Source organism: Rhinatrema bivittatum, chromosome 3, assembly GCF_901001135.1.
Source record: "Rhinatrema bivittatum chromosome 3, aRhiBiv1.1, whole genome shotgun sequence".
NCBI classification, from domain to species: domain Eukaryota; kingdom Metazoa; phylum Chordata; class Amphibia; order Gymnophiona; family Rhinatrematidae; genus Rhinatrema; species Rhinatrema bivittatum.
In genome coordinates, this window is record NC_042617.1 from 274,123,883 (window position 1) to 274,140,686 (window position 16,804).

Consider the following 16,804-nt stretch of genomic DNA (forward strand, 5'->3'; position numbering starts at 1 on the left):
CTGCAGCCGCTTGATCTTTTCAACGATGTATCTCGAGTCCTGGTAGCTTCTAGAAAGCCTTCCACTAGAAAGTCCTATGGGCTGAAATGGTGGTAGTTTTCTGTGTGGTGTGAGCAGAAGGTCCTAGATCCATTCTCCTGCCTCGCACAAAAACGGTTGATTTACCTTCTGCACCTATCGGAGACTGGCTTAAAAACCAACTGTTAGTCCATCTAAGTGCAATTGGCACATACCACCAAGGTGTAGATGGTACGCCCATCTCTGTACAGCCTATAGTTGTACGTTTCATGCAGGGCCTGCTTCAGCTGAAGCCTCCCCTAAGGCCTCCTGCTATGTCTTAGGACCTCAGTGTGGTGCTCGCTCAGCTGATGAAAGCTTTTTGAGCTGCTGCACACCTGTGACCTGAAGTTCCTGACCTGGAAGGTCATATTTTTGGTGGCAGTCACTTCAACAAGCAGGGTCAGTGACTTATCTATCTTACATTGTTTTTCCATGATAGAGTGGTCTTATGCACACACCCCAAATTCCTGCCTAAGGTGGTATCAGACTTCCATCTTAACCAGTCAGTCATCCTGCCAACACTTTTTTTTCCCCAGGCCTCATTTGCATCAAGGCGAACAAGCCCTGCATAGTTTGGATGGCAAAAGAGCCTTAGCCTTCTATATGGAGTGGACAGAAGCCCATAGACAGTCCACCCAGCTTTTTGTTTCTTTTGATCAGACCTTGCTGGGGATTGCTGTTGCCAAGCAGGCGCTTTCCAGTTTGCTAGCAGACTGTATCTCCTTCTGTTATGCCCAGGCGGGATTCAATCTTGCGGGTCATGTCAAGGCTCAGTTCGAGCCTTGGCAGCATCTGTGGCCCACTTGCAAGCAGTCTGTAGCAGCTCTGCAGACTGATTCACATCACATTATGTTTGGATAGGGATGGCTGATGCAAGAGCAGGTTTGGCCAATCTCTCCTTTGGAACTTGTTTGAGGTTTAGAACCCAACTCTGTTCCCTCCTAGGGCTTGTTCTTTCTGTTCAGGGCTGTTCCCCCTGCCCCCCCCCCCCCCCCCCCCACCTATTACCAACAAAACACTGTTCCTGTTGGGGCCTGTTTTGTTGGTCCCTTTTTATGTTGGGAGTGTCGCTTGTAGAAAAGGATTCCCTCGTGTGAGGGCTGCCATACTGCTGGTCCTTGGAGAAAGCAGAGTTGCTTACCTGTAACAAGTGTTCTCTGAGGACAGCAGGATGTCAGTCCTCACAAAATCCACCTGCCACCCCGCAGAGTTGGTTTCACCTCATGGGTTTTCTTGTTATTGCACATATAAGCATGCCCAGAGAGGCTTGCTCAAAGTTCTAGAAACTTTGTCATAAGTTTTCCGTGCCAGGCTCTATTGGATGATGTCACCCATGTGAGAGAACTGACATCCTGCTGTCTTCAGGACACCTTTACAGGAAAGCAACTCTGCTTTCCTTTTACTTCCTAGTTAGGTTGGAAGCCACAGGATATCTTTAGTTCATTTTGCAGTTTTAGGTGTGTGGGGGTTTTGTTTTGGGTTTTATTTTTTTTTTGGGGGGGGGGTAGGGGTTTGATTCAGAACTTTGTCAAGGGTATACTGGATTCCTGCTGTGCTGTACCCACCCCTAAGTAATGGAGATGTCACTTGAAGAAAAGTGTTTTCTGCTGCCATCTGCTGGTAAGGGGGGAAACAATTCACTGTTTGGGACTGGACTGGTGTAGCAGAACTAATGGAAAAGGAAATTGATAGGTAAGAACTTCTCCATTCTTTTGTCCAACTGTTCTGAAGCCAAAAATAGTTTCTCTTGTTGCCTGAGCAGGCCTACCAAGACCTCTCGATTGGTAGATGGATTCCACCAGTCATGCTAATCTTTCCTTCCCTCTTTTTGTTTTCTTCACAGACCAGGATTATCCCTTGAAGGACCTCTTCCTTGTCTAATCTTTGCAAAAACAAAACCACTAGTACCCCACCTAAGAGCTAGCTTAGTTGCTACAAAGACAACAGAGGACTGACTGACTGAACTTGACAGCCTGTGGGCTTGCAGATACTACCTGTCGGCCCAAGAGGATGGGAGGGTGCGAGTATTGCTCCTGCTACTTGCCATAATGCTCTTGTTCTGTAGCAAGGTTACTCACCCAATGATTAATGCAACCATAATGATAAATGGAACTGGTGGGAAGAGGCGCGCAGTATGTGTGTAATTGCCATCCTAGGCTTCCTGCCTCTGCTGCCACTGTGGGTTGAAGTCCCCAGCTCCTGACTTGGGTGGTTGTCCTGTTTGTCTCATTAAATATTGCTTGTAGAGTGAAACTGTGCTCCTCTTTGCTTTCCAGCGCATTGAGCTTCTGGCTAGATTGCTGCAGAAGGAGATGGCGGATATTGCACAGCCAGAATCTGGCAGCCAGGACCTGGGCATCTTTCTGCCTGCACACAAAATCCAGAGTGACAGGGACTTGCCAGTTACATCGCAGACCCTGCCCCAGCAGGAGGGAGCTGTAGGAGGCAGCAAGCAGCGCTTTGTACCCTGTCAACCGGATCGGCCAGAGGAGGACTCGAGACATGGAACCTTGCTCCATACCATACCAGTCTATACATCCTCTTTAAATGGTGGTCATACAGTTCGACTGCAGGACACTGGGGGTTCCAGCACAGACAAGAGTATTGTCCCCCCTTGTTGCTCTTTGCCAACGTTGGCTTCTGACACTTTTAAGGGGCTGGATAGCACGCAGAAAGCTTTGTATTCCAGCCTTGCCCCACAACCTCCAGTGTCGTCATTGACCTTAAACCCTGTCTCCCGATCTTTAGTGCTTCTACCTGTAGGTAGGATATGCATCTGGTTTCTGTTTGGCTTTTCTGCATTGGGCACTGCTCTGTTTTCAGTAATTTGATGGTGAGTTGGGGGATAAATTGCCTTTTCTTAGCATTCACGTAGGTTAATCCACACCAGTGGGGCTATGCATCTTTACCAGCAGGTGGAGTCAGAGCAAAGCTGACGTCACAGTATATATACCCCTGCACTGACAGCCCTCCAGTATTCTCCATCTAAGCAGATGGTAGACATGCATTTCCCTACAAGGGGATTGCTTATGAAAAAAATCTACGCACCACTTCTCCTGAGGTGATATCTTATGATCTCTCCCTCAGTTGAGTGCCTTTGTCCGGTAGCAAGTTTTCCAGCATGGACTTAGTGCCAGGAGAAAACAGCTGCAAGGTTAGCGGATACAGGAAGCAGAGTGCTGTGATTAAGGCATTAACCATCTCCCCCCCCCCCCCACAGCCGGAGACGACTCTGTACTCGCCCGAGATGGGCTGAGTTCAGGTAAGGTTTTAAAAAAAAAAAAAAAAAAAGTAGAAGAAAATGAGAGAATATCATGTATTCCTCTTACCCTCTTCTAGTCTGTCTCTGATCCTCAGTGGACTGAGCAGACGCTTGCCTCTGTCTCCATGAGGGGATAGGGAGTTGTGGCATTTTTGGCGGGTTGAGTGGCCTTTTGGGCTAGGCCCCGCTCTCAGGCTTCTGAGTTGCCACGTGGTATGCCACGGTGGTGTTTGCATGCTTTTTTTTTTTTTTTTGCATGGGTCTGCAAAATAATACCGGACGTCAGTTCACACCTGTGTGTCCAGGCTGGGCATCCCTCTGGGGTGTGTGGTTGGGCGTACAAGTTTTTGAACATCTGAAATACGCACTTATACATGTAAACGTTCTGTGCTTGGGCGTCCTAAAAACTTGGATGTACTTTACAGGATCGCCTTGTATAGACACACAGTTGGCTGCACAGTTGTAGGGTACTTGTAAGCGTGCTGCTAGTGGATGTTTTTATCCATGGCGCCAGTAATAAGCCTAAATGCCTTGAGAATCACTGCTGCCATGTATGTGTGTGTATATGTAGAGATATAGAGAGATGAGAAAAATTGTATGTGTATATATATGTATGTATATTGCCATATATGCGACTTACCCTACTGCATTACAGCCTGGGGTTCTTTATTCTTGTCAATGCTGTTCAGAGGCTCAGGGAGAGTTGTCTTTCGCAGGTTTTTTCTGAGCCCGGCCCTTCCTAGCAGGATGCGGGAATGGGTCCAGAAGGGAATTTCAGTTTTTGCTTGATTTTGAGGCCCCCTCTAACTGGATTTTCAGCAGGGGAGGACAACTCAGTGGGTGCCAGTCCGATGCCCCCTGATTTTGGTATGGATCCTTCTGCCCTTTCTTGGGTAGAGTTGTTTCAAGGGCAGCTGTTCTTTCTGCAGTATGTTTGGCAGAGCCGGCCAACCTAAAAAAAAAAAACAAAAACAAAAACTTTAGGATCACAGGCTGTAGAATCCTGCAAGTGTGGTGCCTTGGGGTAAGCGTTGGCATGTGCCTCGGCCTGCTGAGGGTCACTATGATGGGAACCCAGGTGGAACGGATGATGAAAGCAATCCTTAGTGTTCTGTCATAGAGATAAGTTGCTAGCTCTTCTCACCATGACACAGAAGATGTTGGGAGTGCCGGGTGTTGATTCCATTTCTACACCAAAGAAGTTACTTCCCCATTATGGACACTATTCAAGGCTTGATGATCTTGGATGGGACGCTCCGGAAACTAATTTTAAAGGGGGGCGAGCCTTGGTAGAGCTATACCCCCTGGATCCGGCAGTGAGAGTGAGAGCAGTTGCGTTTTCTAAAACGGGAATATGCTGCTGTGTTCTGTCACCAAGCAGGCTATCACTCCTGTGGAAAGGGGAGTACCGCTGAAGGATGCAGCTAGCCTCTTGCTGTTCTCTGGTGGCTCGCACTTGTTTGATCTGATCTCAGGAACTTGAGTCCGGTTTGAACACAGGGCAGTGATGGAACCGGCCACCGCCTTTTTGGCAGATGCAGGCTGGACCTAGTTCATACCTCTGCCAGAGGATGGCTTCGGGGATAGCAGCTAGGCGGCAGCTCTGGCTGAGCTGTTCGGCCGATACAGTTTCAAAGTTTATTACGGAATTGCCCGTTAAAGGATCACTCTTGTTTGGGAATGAGTTTAAAAAAACCAAAAAAAACCCCCAAGACTGCTAACGAATGAGTCCAGGTTCCTTAGTTACAGGAAGGTGCCTTCTCAGAGGATAGCCCCTAAGTAGAGCTCAGTCTTTTTGGCATAGGCTTGGGAGGAGGTGTCTCCCAACGCCCCCCTCCCTTCAGCAAAGGTTTGTGACCCATCTCGCAGAGCAGGAGATAAGGGGTCACCTTTCTCCTTTTAATTGGAAGGGGGTAAAGTTTACTTCAGCACAGTGGGTTCTGAGCTATAAAGGAAGGCTATGCTCTGCAGCCTTCTCTATGTCCCTAGGGACATCTTCATGGCGTATCTCTGCGTCTCTCTGCTGAAGAGGCAGGCAGTGGAGTTTGTCAAGGCTCCTGAACTGATGGGCCATGATTCCAGTGCCCAAGTCACAAGGACATACGGGTATTAGTCTATTTCATTATTCCTGAGAAGGAAGGTTTCTCTCACCTCATCCTGGACCAAAAAGGGGATCAATCGTCTTTGGCAAGTGAGTCTGTTCCGAATGGCTACCTTTAAGCTTGGTGATAACGGCAATACAGTCAGAATTTCTACATTTCTGGATTTGTCAGAGGCATATATACATATGCCCATTCAGCTGAAACAGCAGTTTTCTGCAGTTCGCTGTTTTTGATGTAGTATTATCAGTTTTTGAGTGCTACCTTTCGATCTAGCCACTACACCCAGAACATTTGTCAAGGTGGTGATAGCAGCAGAGTTGAGAGAGGATGGCATTCTGGTTCTCCTGTATCTAGCTTGGTTAATTCAGGCCAAGAGTCTGGAAGATAGTCTTCAGGCCTCACGTAAGGTGATATCCTGGCCAAGAGCAGCTACAGCAGCAGTCTCCAACATTGAACTATCTCTGTGTTCATTTCAACATAAAGGAAAGCAGAATGTTCCTGCCGGAAGGCCACATTAAGAAACTGCTGGCGGAGCCCCTATTAGTTGCTATACAAAATGCTCCCAGAATTTGAGGGGTTTGCTTCGGTGGGGAAATTTTCAAGTGTACCGCCTTTGTGGACGACTTATTAGTTTTCCTTACGAACCCTTATTCATCGTTGCCTTTGCTCTTAGACCTATTTGGCAATTTTGGTGGCTTTTCGGGCTTCCGGTTGAACAGAGAAAAATCTTTGGTGCTAGCCTTCCCTGATGCTCTTTGAGAGCACTGGCGGGATCCTTTCCCTTGCAATGGGTTGATATCTCTTTTTGCTATCTGGGAGTTATGTCAGCAGATCCCATCCAAGTCCATCAGCTGAATGTTCTCCCCCCTTCTTCAAACTACACGGGAACTGTTACAATGCTGGCAGCCCCTCTATGATCTATCATGCAGGCCTGTCAGTCCGCTTGATATATCAGAATAGTGGGGTCCACATCCTATAAAATTTAAATATATCTCTCCGAAGAGCTGTAAGCTTCTCCAGAAGGTAGATTTGGTGTAATTTACTAAAAAGTTAAGTGAGAGTCGGAGGTTTTGTATGCTTCCACTGCACTGCTATCAATAATCTAGCGGCAGTGATTAGAAAAAGGAACACTTTCTGGGTCTCATCTAGGTCCATGTAAGGGAACCCCAATAACCAGTATTCTGCCTGCAATGGGATCTGTACCCCCCCACACATTACTCACTATTTTTTGGCAGTCATCCCGGAATCTCTGTAGTCTAGGGCACTGCCACCACATGTGCCAGTCTGGGAACACTGCCTCCAGCACAATGGGGATCTACCCGGTATCCACTTTGCCACTCTCGTGGGAGGGTAATGCCGTCTAAAGTAACTTATAGCGATTCTCCATCATAACAGTGAACTTCGAAAACTTGCCCATAATCTCAAAGCACTCTGCCTGTTTGGATGGATCCTGCTCCCACGCCTTCAGGTGGGCAGTTCCCCCCCCCCCCCTCTACCCTATGTAGTAGCAATTGATAGACCTTAGACATCCCCTTCTGGAGGTGGCCTTCAAACCCTGTAAGTGGGTGAAGAAGATCTTGCTTAGGCCCCGGGGTACCCAGGAAATGTCTAAGATGAGCGTAAGCTAAGAAATCTGACTGCGGTAGTTGGTATTGCTTCCGGAGTTCCTCAAAGGGGACCATCCCTTGATGCCAAACTTGGCCTAAGTAGGTGAGCCCCCTGGTCTCCCACCGCTTAAAGGTCAAATTTCTATTCCCTTCACTAAAGTCTCTCATGTAGCATATATGGGACAAAGCGGAATATTGTTTAGACCCAATCAACTGATTCCATTTTTTCCAGATCAGCAAGGAGGTCTGGGTGCTCACAGGATAGGATTGCAAATCTCTATTAGTGCATGACACTGGCCAAAATATTGTGTAATGGGGTCCCTCCGACCAGTTCTCGTTCTATCTCCACCCATTGTTTAGGGGCATCCAGATCATGGGTTTCAATAATAAATTTTACTTGTGCTGCCACATAATAGTGGAGCAAAGAGGGAAAGCCCAAACCCCCCTTCCTTTCGTGCTTTATAAAGTATCTGGCGGTTAATCCTGGGGGGGGGCATCCCTGCCAGATGAAGGCAAATAATTTACGCTGCAATGGTCTCAAGTCCGCAGCTGGATAGGGACATGGCAAAGCTTGAAACAGGTAGCTTAGTTTTGGGAAGAGATGCGTTTTAATGGTAGTCATCCGGCCAAACCAGGAGTAAGGGATGCGATCCCACCTGTCTAGATCGCTCAATAACATATGTATTAGAGCTTTATAATTCTGGGTACTTAACTGAGTTAGATTCAAACCTAGATTTACCCCCAAATATCTTATGGGGCCTTTAGTCCATCTAAAGAGGAACTCTCTTGTACCCACCCGCAAGAGGTCCTCCATAAAGTGGACTGGGAGAATCTCCGATTTATCCACATTTATCCTAAATCCGGACACTCTACTGTACTCTTCAAGCAAAGAAAGGACCCTGGGCATGGACCCCATAGGATCAACAAGCGACAGGATTACATCATCTGTATACAGCGTAAGCTTGTGTTGCCTGCCCACCTTGATACCCTGTATTTCCTTTGTACGGCAGATCCTCTTTGCTGATGGTTCCAGGCTAAGAGCGAAGAGAAGCGGGGAAAGTGGACAGCCCTGCCGAGTTCCCTGCCTGATCGAAATTGGCCCTGTGTAACTAAGTTTTATCTTAATACATGTATAGGGAGCATTGTAAAGCGCCTTAATCCAGACTGTAAAGAAACCCACTTTTTGCAGTACCGCAAAGAGGTATGGCCAATAAACTCTATCAAATGCTTTTTCAGCATCTAGTGTCATAAACACCGCCAGGATAGGGGTAGAGTTAGCTATGTGAATCAAATTGATTATTTTTCATATTATCTGGGGTCGCTCTGCCTGGCATAAAACCAGCTTGGTCTGTGTGTATGAGACTTCCAGTAAGGCTACACAGATGCAATGCAAGTATCTTGGCTAAAATTTTTAAGTCTATATTAATGAGGGAGATGGGGCGATATGATGTACAACTGGTGGGGTCTTTCCCTGGTTTGGGTATGAGAATGATTCCTGCCATGTTTCCATGTGAAAGAAGCGAAGCCCCCTCTCGGAGCGTATTGAACGTATCAGCTAGAGGGCCCCTTAATATAGTTCTACATTTTTTATAGAAAAAGGGTGTGAAGCCATTCAGCCCTGGCGATTTCCCAGCTTTCAGGTCTTTAATAGCCCAATCTACTGCAAATGGGGTAATCTGCTTTCCGACTATATTTTGGTCTGCCGCCGACAGCTCAGGCAAGGGGACAGATTGCAAGAAAGTGGTAAATGTCTTGTGCTTGGGAGTTCCTGTTCCGGCCTATATAGCTCCTCGTAAAACTCCATAAGTCTTGTTCGTATTTCTGGTTGTAAGAGCATGGAACCCGATTTATGTTTAATACGATACACCATTTCTTTTATCCTCTTTTTCTGAAGGCGCCTGGCAAGTAATCTACTATTTTTATCTCCAAACTCGTAGTGTCGCTGTTTCAAGAGGTTAAGCAAGAAGGCTATATCAGCTGTATCTAAGGCTGCTATCACCTCCCTCTTTTGAGTAACTAAGTGAGCTGGAACGGATCGTGGATGGTTTTTTGTGTTGTCTTTCAATATCCCGTAGTTCTTTCATTAGGGTTTCCCTCTGGGCCTGTTTGTTTCTTGTGATACGATGCTAAGCTGATGCGATAGCCCTGTATAACAGCTTTCATTCCCTCCCAGATAGGCATAGGTGAGACCTCATCTATCGTATTAGGCAAAAAATAGTCTTCCATCACTAACACCACTCTGTCCCCATATCCAGGTTCCTGTAACAGGGAATCGTTAAGTCTCCAAAATTTACTTCCTTTATCCTTCGGTACTACCTGTAATGCCCAACTAATAGGTGCGTGATCCAACCAAGTGATTGACTCAATATCTGTCCTTGTGGTATCCCCGACCAGGTCTTTTGTAATAAGAAAATAATCAATTCTAGTGTAGGAGCTATGAGGAGGTGAATAATATGAATAATTTCTACTAAGAGGGAAAAGCGTTCTCCATAAATCTACTACTTGATTAGTAGCCAAGAATGTTTTCAAGGCCTTTTGCACCCTGTGTGACCCTGTGCTTGCCCCAGCTGAGGTATCCAATGGGGGAAACCGAGCCACATTAAACTCTCCTGCCATAATTGATGCCCCTGAAACTGTTCCAATTGGTGGGCTACCGCTTCTAATGTATCAGTTTGAGAGGGTCTACAATAGATGTTTACTAGCACCAGCTGGTGAGAATGGATGGTAATCTTGAGAATGAGAAACCTCCCCTGACTATCAGCATAGGTATCGTGGACTTCTACCAACAACCCTTGTGCAAATAGAATTCCCACCCCATTTTATCGTCTTTGACACGTGGCAACCGCATAGTATTGCATCGGATACTGCCTATATGTCATAACCCTCTCGTGCCTTTTGCGGAGGTGCGTTTCCTGTATAAACGCTATTGCAGAGAATAGTCGCGTGAGTTCTTTAAACAACAACTGTCTTTTTTTATAAGGAGAGTTAAGTCCTTTTATCATTTAATGAAGTACACTGTATGTCACCCATTGGAACATTTAACAAACGGATGGGCAGTACCCTTATAGTTCCCCCACATAACCACAACCTTCCCCAAATCGCACATTCCCTGGCACCCTCCATGTCCAGAAGCCTAAATCTATTCCTCTCCCCCAGGTTGAGACCTTGCATATGGTAGTGGAAACCCCATCAACTTCCCCTCCTCACCTTTACCCCCCTCCCTTTGTATCATGTCACCCACCAACTCGGTGAGTCCCTACCCCAAGGAGGATAGCTCGTCGTCCTCCCCCCACCGCCCAACTATTCCCATCTATCACTCCAGGCTTATACTGAAGTAATAAAAGACTGCTGTTTCCTGTATCAAAACCCCCTCCCTTTCCCCTTGTCTCAAAACTCAATATGAAACAGACAACCATTAACCAGCGAAAACATAGCCGAGCCCTGAGCTCAGATTAAAGGATATTGATAAAGAAAAATATAGGCAATGCGGGGCCGCACAGCTCAAATAATGTCCATTGGCCTAATGTGCTCCATGTCTGCTCTCGCAGGTTTCAACCACGTTGCCGCTCACCGCCCTCCTTTATCCAAGCTGGCGACTTCAAGATGGCGCCTCCCGTGCTCCGGTGCCCAAGGGATTTCTGGTGAGTCATCTGCCACCCTTGCCCACACACTGCCACTGTGGCTGACTAATAGTTATGGTCTTCAGTTTGGGTTTAGTCATAGAGGAGACTTCGAGGCCTGTAGGATTGGCGCCACCTCCGCCATCGATTTGACCTGCGAGGATGTTCCGTTCATCGTGAATACCAGGCCCCATGGGAAGAGCCAATGGTACCGGATGCCCTCAGTACGGAGAATCGCTGTTAGCAGTTGCACCTCCCATCTTCTCCGCAGTGTGGCTGGAGCTAGATCACTATATAGCTGGAGTCCGTGTCCCTCCCAGCTGAAAGGTGACATTCTTCTTGCACAAAGCAGCATGTCTTCTTTTATTAGGAAGCTGTGGACACACGCAATTAAATCCTTGCGAGCATTACGAGGGGAGGCTCCCAGTGCCTGATGAGCCCGCTCCACCACCTCCTCTGTGCGGCATGGTTTCTCCCCCAACTCCGGATCTGAGGCTAGAATGGCTGCGCAGATTTTCCGGGTAACCTCCATGGCATCTGAATATTCCGGGAGTTCCAGTAGACCTCGGATCCTGATGTTAGATCTCCAAGATCTATTTTCAAGGTCTTCCATTTTGAGCTGCATCTCTTCTTGTTGCTGTTGTAGCTCTCCCATCTCCGTGGTGAAAGCTACCACTCGCAATGCCATCCCCTCAGCATCCTCCACACGGCGGCCTAAATCTCTCATGTCCTGGCGCAATCACTCCATGGTGGTGTTTACCTCTTCTTTAAGAGATCTTATCTCATTTTTTATATCCATGAACCATACATCAAAGTCATTCTTTGTGAGGGAGCACAGGACCTCATCTCCGGTCTCCTCCGCTCTAGCATGGTGATTCGATTGGGCCTCCCCGTTTTGCTCCGCCACTTCTCTGCCCAAGGCCGCATAACGAGATCCACCAGCTTCATATGAATACTGGGCTAGATCCACTGGCTTTTTTTTTGGTTGTTGCCATGTCCCCAGGAGTTTGACTCACCAGGTGCTGCTTATTTTAGGGTTTTGAGGTACAGATTGCTATATTGGCGCTGGTGATTGCAGCGGTGGGAGGAAGGGCATCAGGGCTAGACATCCATTCTGTATGGTGCAGTCATATCCTCCCAAGTGAATATATTATGTCTTCTGTGTAAGGGCTTCTTTCCCCCGATGCAGGGCGACAGCAAGATATCAATCGCTAATTCCCCTTTTACTGTGCTCCTGTATTAGTGTTCGCGACAAAGATGGCTGCCCTGGGGGAATCTGTGGCAATGCTGACACGCTCTTGCAGCTCCCCAGCTTCTTTCCGAGCCTTGTGCCTCGCTGCTGCTAGGATAAAATCCCGTACTCCCCTGCTCCAGCCCACCCCACGATCAAAATCTTGTTGATTGCGGGCAGGAACCCTGGAGACTTTCTTATTTCAGTTTAGTTTAAAGTTCAGCTTGTAAATTTTTCCCTCATCTCCCGAGGGGGAGGAGGGAAGAGAAGAAAAAGATTGAGCACAAGAGTTCGGGTACGGGCTGCCTGCTCGTTCCACGATCGGCCCCGCGTAGCTGGTCTTTTATGGTTTTAAAGTTAATTTAAATTAAGGCTCTGGTCAAGTGCTCCAAAACTTCTGCTCAGTCGAGCCTACTGTGGGAGGCTCGTTCGTTTTTCTCGTGGTAAAGATGGTGGCCGGGAGAACTTAAAGGCAGCAGCTTCTTTTACTTAACAGGATTCCCGATTTGTTGCGAGCAGCCCGGTTTTTTCGGCAAATTAGGTCTGCAACTCGTGCCCAGGTCAGTGCTAGGTTTGAAATCAATTTTTTAAACTATTTTTTCGTGGCAAATTTATTTTGCCGGGGAGAGGCAGGGCTGGAGCCTCAATCACAAGCAGCTGTCTCCTCTCATGGCGAACAGCGCCCCCTACTACATTTGGGAATTCTGAGCAGCCATTACCTAGACAGGTTAAGGCTCATTTCACTAGGGCTCGAGCAGTGTCCTGGGCAGAGCTTCGATTGTCTCCTGTTGAGTTTTACCGAGCTGTGATGTGATCCTCCATTATATAACTTTCCAGGTATTGCTGCCTGGATGTGCAGACCCAGGAGGATGTAGCCTTTGAGTATGCGGTGTGGGTTGGCCCGAGGACATAAGAACATGCCATACTGGGTCAGACCAAGGGTCCATCAAGCCCAGCATCCTGTTTCCAACAGTGGCCAATCCAGGCCATAAGAACCTGGCAAGTACCCAAAAACTAAGTCTGTTCCATGATACCGTTGCTAGTAATAGCAGTGGCTATTTTCTAAGTCAACTTAATTAATAGCAGGTAATGGACTTCTCCAAGAACTTATCCAATCCTTTTTTAAACACAGCTATACTAACTGCACTAACCACATCCTCTGGCAACAAATTCCAGAGTTTAATTGTGCATTGAGTAAAAAAGAACTTTCTCCAGTTTTAAATGTGCCACATGCTAACTTCATGGCGTGCCCCCTAGTCTTTCTATTATCCGAAAGAGTAAATAACCGATTCACATCTATCCGCTCTAGACCTCTCATGATTTTAAACACCTCTATTATATCCCCTCTCAGCCGTCTCTTCTCCAAGCTGAAAAGTCCCAACCTCTTCAGTCTTTCCTCATAGGGGAGCTGTTCCTTCCCCCTTATTTTGGTAGCCCTTCTCTGTAACTTCTCCATCGCAATTATATCTTTTTTGAGATGCGGCGACCAGAATTGCACACAGTATTCAAGGTGCGGTCTCACCATGGAGCGATACAGAGGCATTATGACAATTTCCATTTTATTCACCATTCCCTTTCTAATTCCCAACATTCTGTTTGCTTTTTTGACTGCCGCAGCACACTGAACCGACGATTTCAATGTGTTATCCACTATGACACCTAGATCTTTCTTGGTTTGTAGCACCTAATATGGAACCTAACATTGTGTAACCATAGCGTGGGTTATTTTTCCCTATATGCATTAAACCATTAAACCATGTCTTTCTATATGTTCTGTGATTTTGATATTTAGAACACTTTCCACTATTTTCCTGGCACTGAAGTCAGGCTAACCGGTCTGTAGTTTCCCGGATCGCCCCTGGAGCCCTTTTTAAATATTGGGATTACATTAGCTATCCTCCAGTCTTCAGGTACAATGGATGATTTTAATGATAGGTTACAAATTTTTACTAATAGGTCTGAAATTTCATTTTTTAGTTCCTTCAGAACTCTGGGGTGTATACCATCCAGTCCAGGTGATTTACTACTCTTCAGTTTGTCATTCAGGTCTACCACATCTTCTAGGTTCACCGTGATTTGATTCAGTCCATCTGAATCATTACCCATGAAAACCTTCTCCAATACGGGTACCTCCCCAACATACTCTTCAGTAAACACCGAAGCAAGCCTCTTGTCCTGTTAGCTTTGGCACTTCCCACCTGTGTGGATTAACCTGTCCAAATGCTAAGAAATGAGAAATTACTCTTACCTGAATTTCCTTTTCTTTAATGAAGACAGGTTAATCCACCTTCCCGCCCTTGGCTGCTAGTCTATGGTCCTATTATCCTGAGTGGTTGCGTTTTCCGGGGATGGCTGGTAAGTGTCAGTTTTCAGTCCCTATATTAGTGGTGTTGCACTCTGTCAGAACTCAGTTTTTCTTGTTATCTGAGTGTTTGAGTGGTTGTCTGGACAGACTAACAATATTTAATTATAACTATCAACACAGTTGGCTTTTGCAGAGAATACTGGCAGGCTGATTTCTGTGCAGGGGTATATATACCATGATATCAGCTTTGCTCTGTCACCATCTGCTGGTAGAGGTGCATAACCCACTGGTTGTGGATTAACCTGTTTTCACTAAAGAAAAGGAAATTATCAGGTAAGTAGTAATTTCTCATTCCATGAGAGAAATGGTGTTGCTACCTTAGTTTTCTGGGAGCTACCTAATAGTGGGCCTATCATGTGCTTCTTTGTCCTTTGAGGCATGCTGTGGACTGTTGCAGGAGCATGTCTCACATGTTGCTTTTTTTTTCCCCTCTGGGAATGCAGATGGAGCTGTGCCTAGCCCCATGTTTAGGGTTCCTACCACTTCTCATATCATGAAGCAGAGGCTGTATCGACTGGCCACCTCATCACAGCGTTTCATGGACTCCTGCCTGGATGATGAGTGTGCATTCTACACCTCTCGTGTTGCTAACCATTTGCAGGACAACAGGTTACATGCCCAAGCAGGCTGCCAGAACCCTGTGGCCCGGACACTGGAGTGTCAGGAAGCTCTGGTAAGGTCTGCAGTATGGGAGAACTAGGATTAGCACCATGTAAGACAGGGAGGGGGATGTTCTTGACATGTGGGAGTGGAGGAGGAAGTTCTGGAGCCAAGGCATGGTTCTTTGGATTGTGATTTGTCATAAGAGCCATGCATTGGGAGTGAGGGTTGTGAAAAGGTGGGGGGGATACTGGCAGGATGTATTTGATTTTGATTCTCTCTCCTCAGTGTTTTATCCCAATTGCACATGGAGAAATCTGACCTGGATTTGCACAGAATTCATAAGCAACTGTTTCTCGTCGCCTTGTTTTGCACAAAAACTGGATGTCCTGCATTAGAGGAGTTCAGGTACCCAGAGACTGGTCTCCATCCTTACCACTTCTGCAATCATTTATTTGCCAGTAAGAAAGGACATCTCCATCATGACTGGCTTCTGGAGCTGAAGGAAGACGTGAGTCTGGGCCCCTCACCAGACTCGCCTATCTGCTTCCAAAGATCAACGGAGTTTAGGAATTTTGGGAGGGGCGTGGTGGTGACACCTATCCATAGCATGCATTATTATAGAGACTTCTAACTTTTCACTGTTCCAGAGGGAGCCATGCTCTGTGACCCGTGGCTGAGGATGGTCACTGCAATGCTGGGGAGAGAGGTAAAAAGGAAAAAAACTAAGATAAATGTTCAAGAAGGCTCATGGCATGGTACAGTCGCCAGAAGAGTTTAGATCAGATTGTGCTGGAAGCTTGGTGGAGCAGGAAGAAATGACTGGGCCAAAAAAAGCCCAAACCCTCTGCTGCTCTTTTGTAACCTAAGCCTGAGAACTGGCAAACTTTTTTTTTTTTTCTGGGTGATGCTGATCTGGTCCTCGTGGCTGGTACCTGCGTTGCTGATCTATCTCCTAGTTCTCAGGAGTGCACTTTGTTTGAGATGGGTGAAGCAGCCTCTGGCTCCGTAGAGGTTTTTTCTAAGATTTTTTTCCGCCTGCACGTGGAGGCGATCATATCAAAAACTCCTAAATTTCATGGCAGATCTTTGGGTCTGTCATGTGGCTGAGCCAGTAGGGGAGAGAGATGAGTGGGTGGTTTCAGCAGAGCTGCTTGGAGCTGTAATGGAGAGCTGTCACCTTTTACCTGCTGCCCGTGTGAAGCAGTGCTTGGTCTAGCTGGAGCCTGGCAGGCTTTGAACTGGGGTTTATTAGCATGATGCATCGAATAGGAGCGCAATCAAAGATGTAGCTATGGGCCACCCCCTCCCCCACTCTGTCAGCTCTAAAGAGAGAGAGCTTGCTCAGTTGTGCGTCTCATGTCTAGTCCTGGGGGTGGTTGTCATAATGTTTTTAGTTGATATTGAATAAAGTGTGTTTTTTCCATGCTGGTTCACTTGGATATGTATAAATAAATGTCAAGAAATTAGTAATGCAACTATATAGACTACAACTTTTTTTTATTTTTTTTTTTTTAGTTGGTAATAGAATACTTTTTATCTTTTTTTAAAAGAACTCTGTACCCTGTCCACCAATTTGCACTCTGGATCCCTTTTGGGTATGGTTTTTTTGTGGGAAGGAGGGGGATGGTAGAAACCTGCACAGAAAAAGGTTCAGTGAGTGGAGGCAGATTTTTGGAGGTCCCAAAGTGTTTTGTTTAGGAGCAGGAACTGCTCGAGCAGCAGGGCTTGCAGTTTCACAGGGAGGCCAGCAGATGGCAGTGGTAGCCTGCCAGTTTGCATCTCCCCCGAGTGCTGAGGCTCTTTTTCCTTGCAGGGTGAGGGAGCACGTTCCAGTACTCGCCCTGGCTGAACGCGCAGTTCATCTTCATGTAACCTTAACTTCATTCACTAGTTTTCCTTCGCAGGATACAAGAGCAGCCTTATGCCGTTACTCAGACTGGTTTCTGCGGGGTGT

General features: G+C 46.7%; 1 protein-coding gene across 4 annotated transcripts in view; it reads left to right on the plus strand.

Moving 5' to 3' along the window:
- TROAP (trophinin associated protein) overlaps window positions 1–16,328 on the plus strand; it is a 112,892-nt gene extending 96,564 nt beyond the window's left edge. For 3 of the 4 annotated variants that reach the window (XM_029594671.1, XM_029594672.1, XM_029594674.1), the window contains 3 exons: window positions 2,337–2,823; window positions 14,691–14,920; window positions 15,136–16,328. In XM_029594671.1, coding sequence (XP_029450531.1) covers window positions 2,337–2,823; window positions 14,691–14,920; window positions 15,136–15,168 — 750 coding nt within the window. In that variant the 3' untranslated portion in view covers window positions 15,169–16,328. Of the gene's footprint in view, window positions 1–2,336; window positions 2,824–10,579; window positions 10,673–14,690; window positions 14,921–15,135 lie in introns of those variants that run through there. The other variant, XM_029594675.1, reaches the window with a different exon arrangement.
- Window positions 16,329–16,804: the final 476 nt, after the last annotated feature.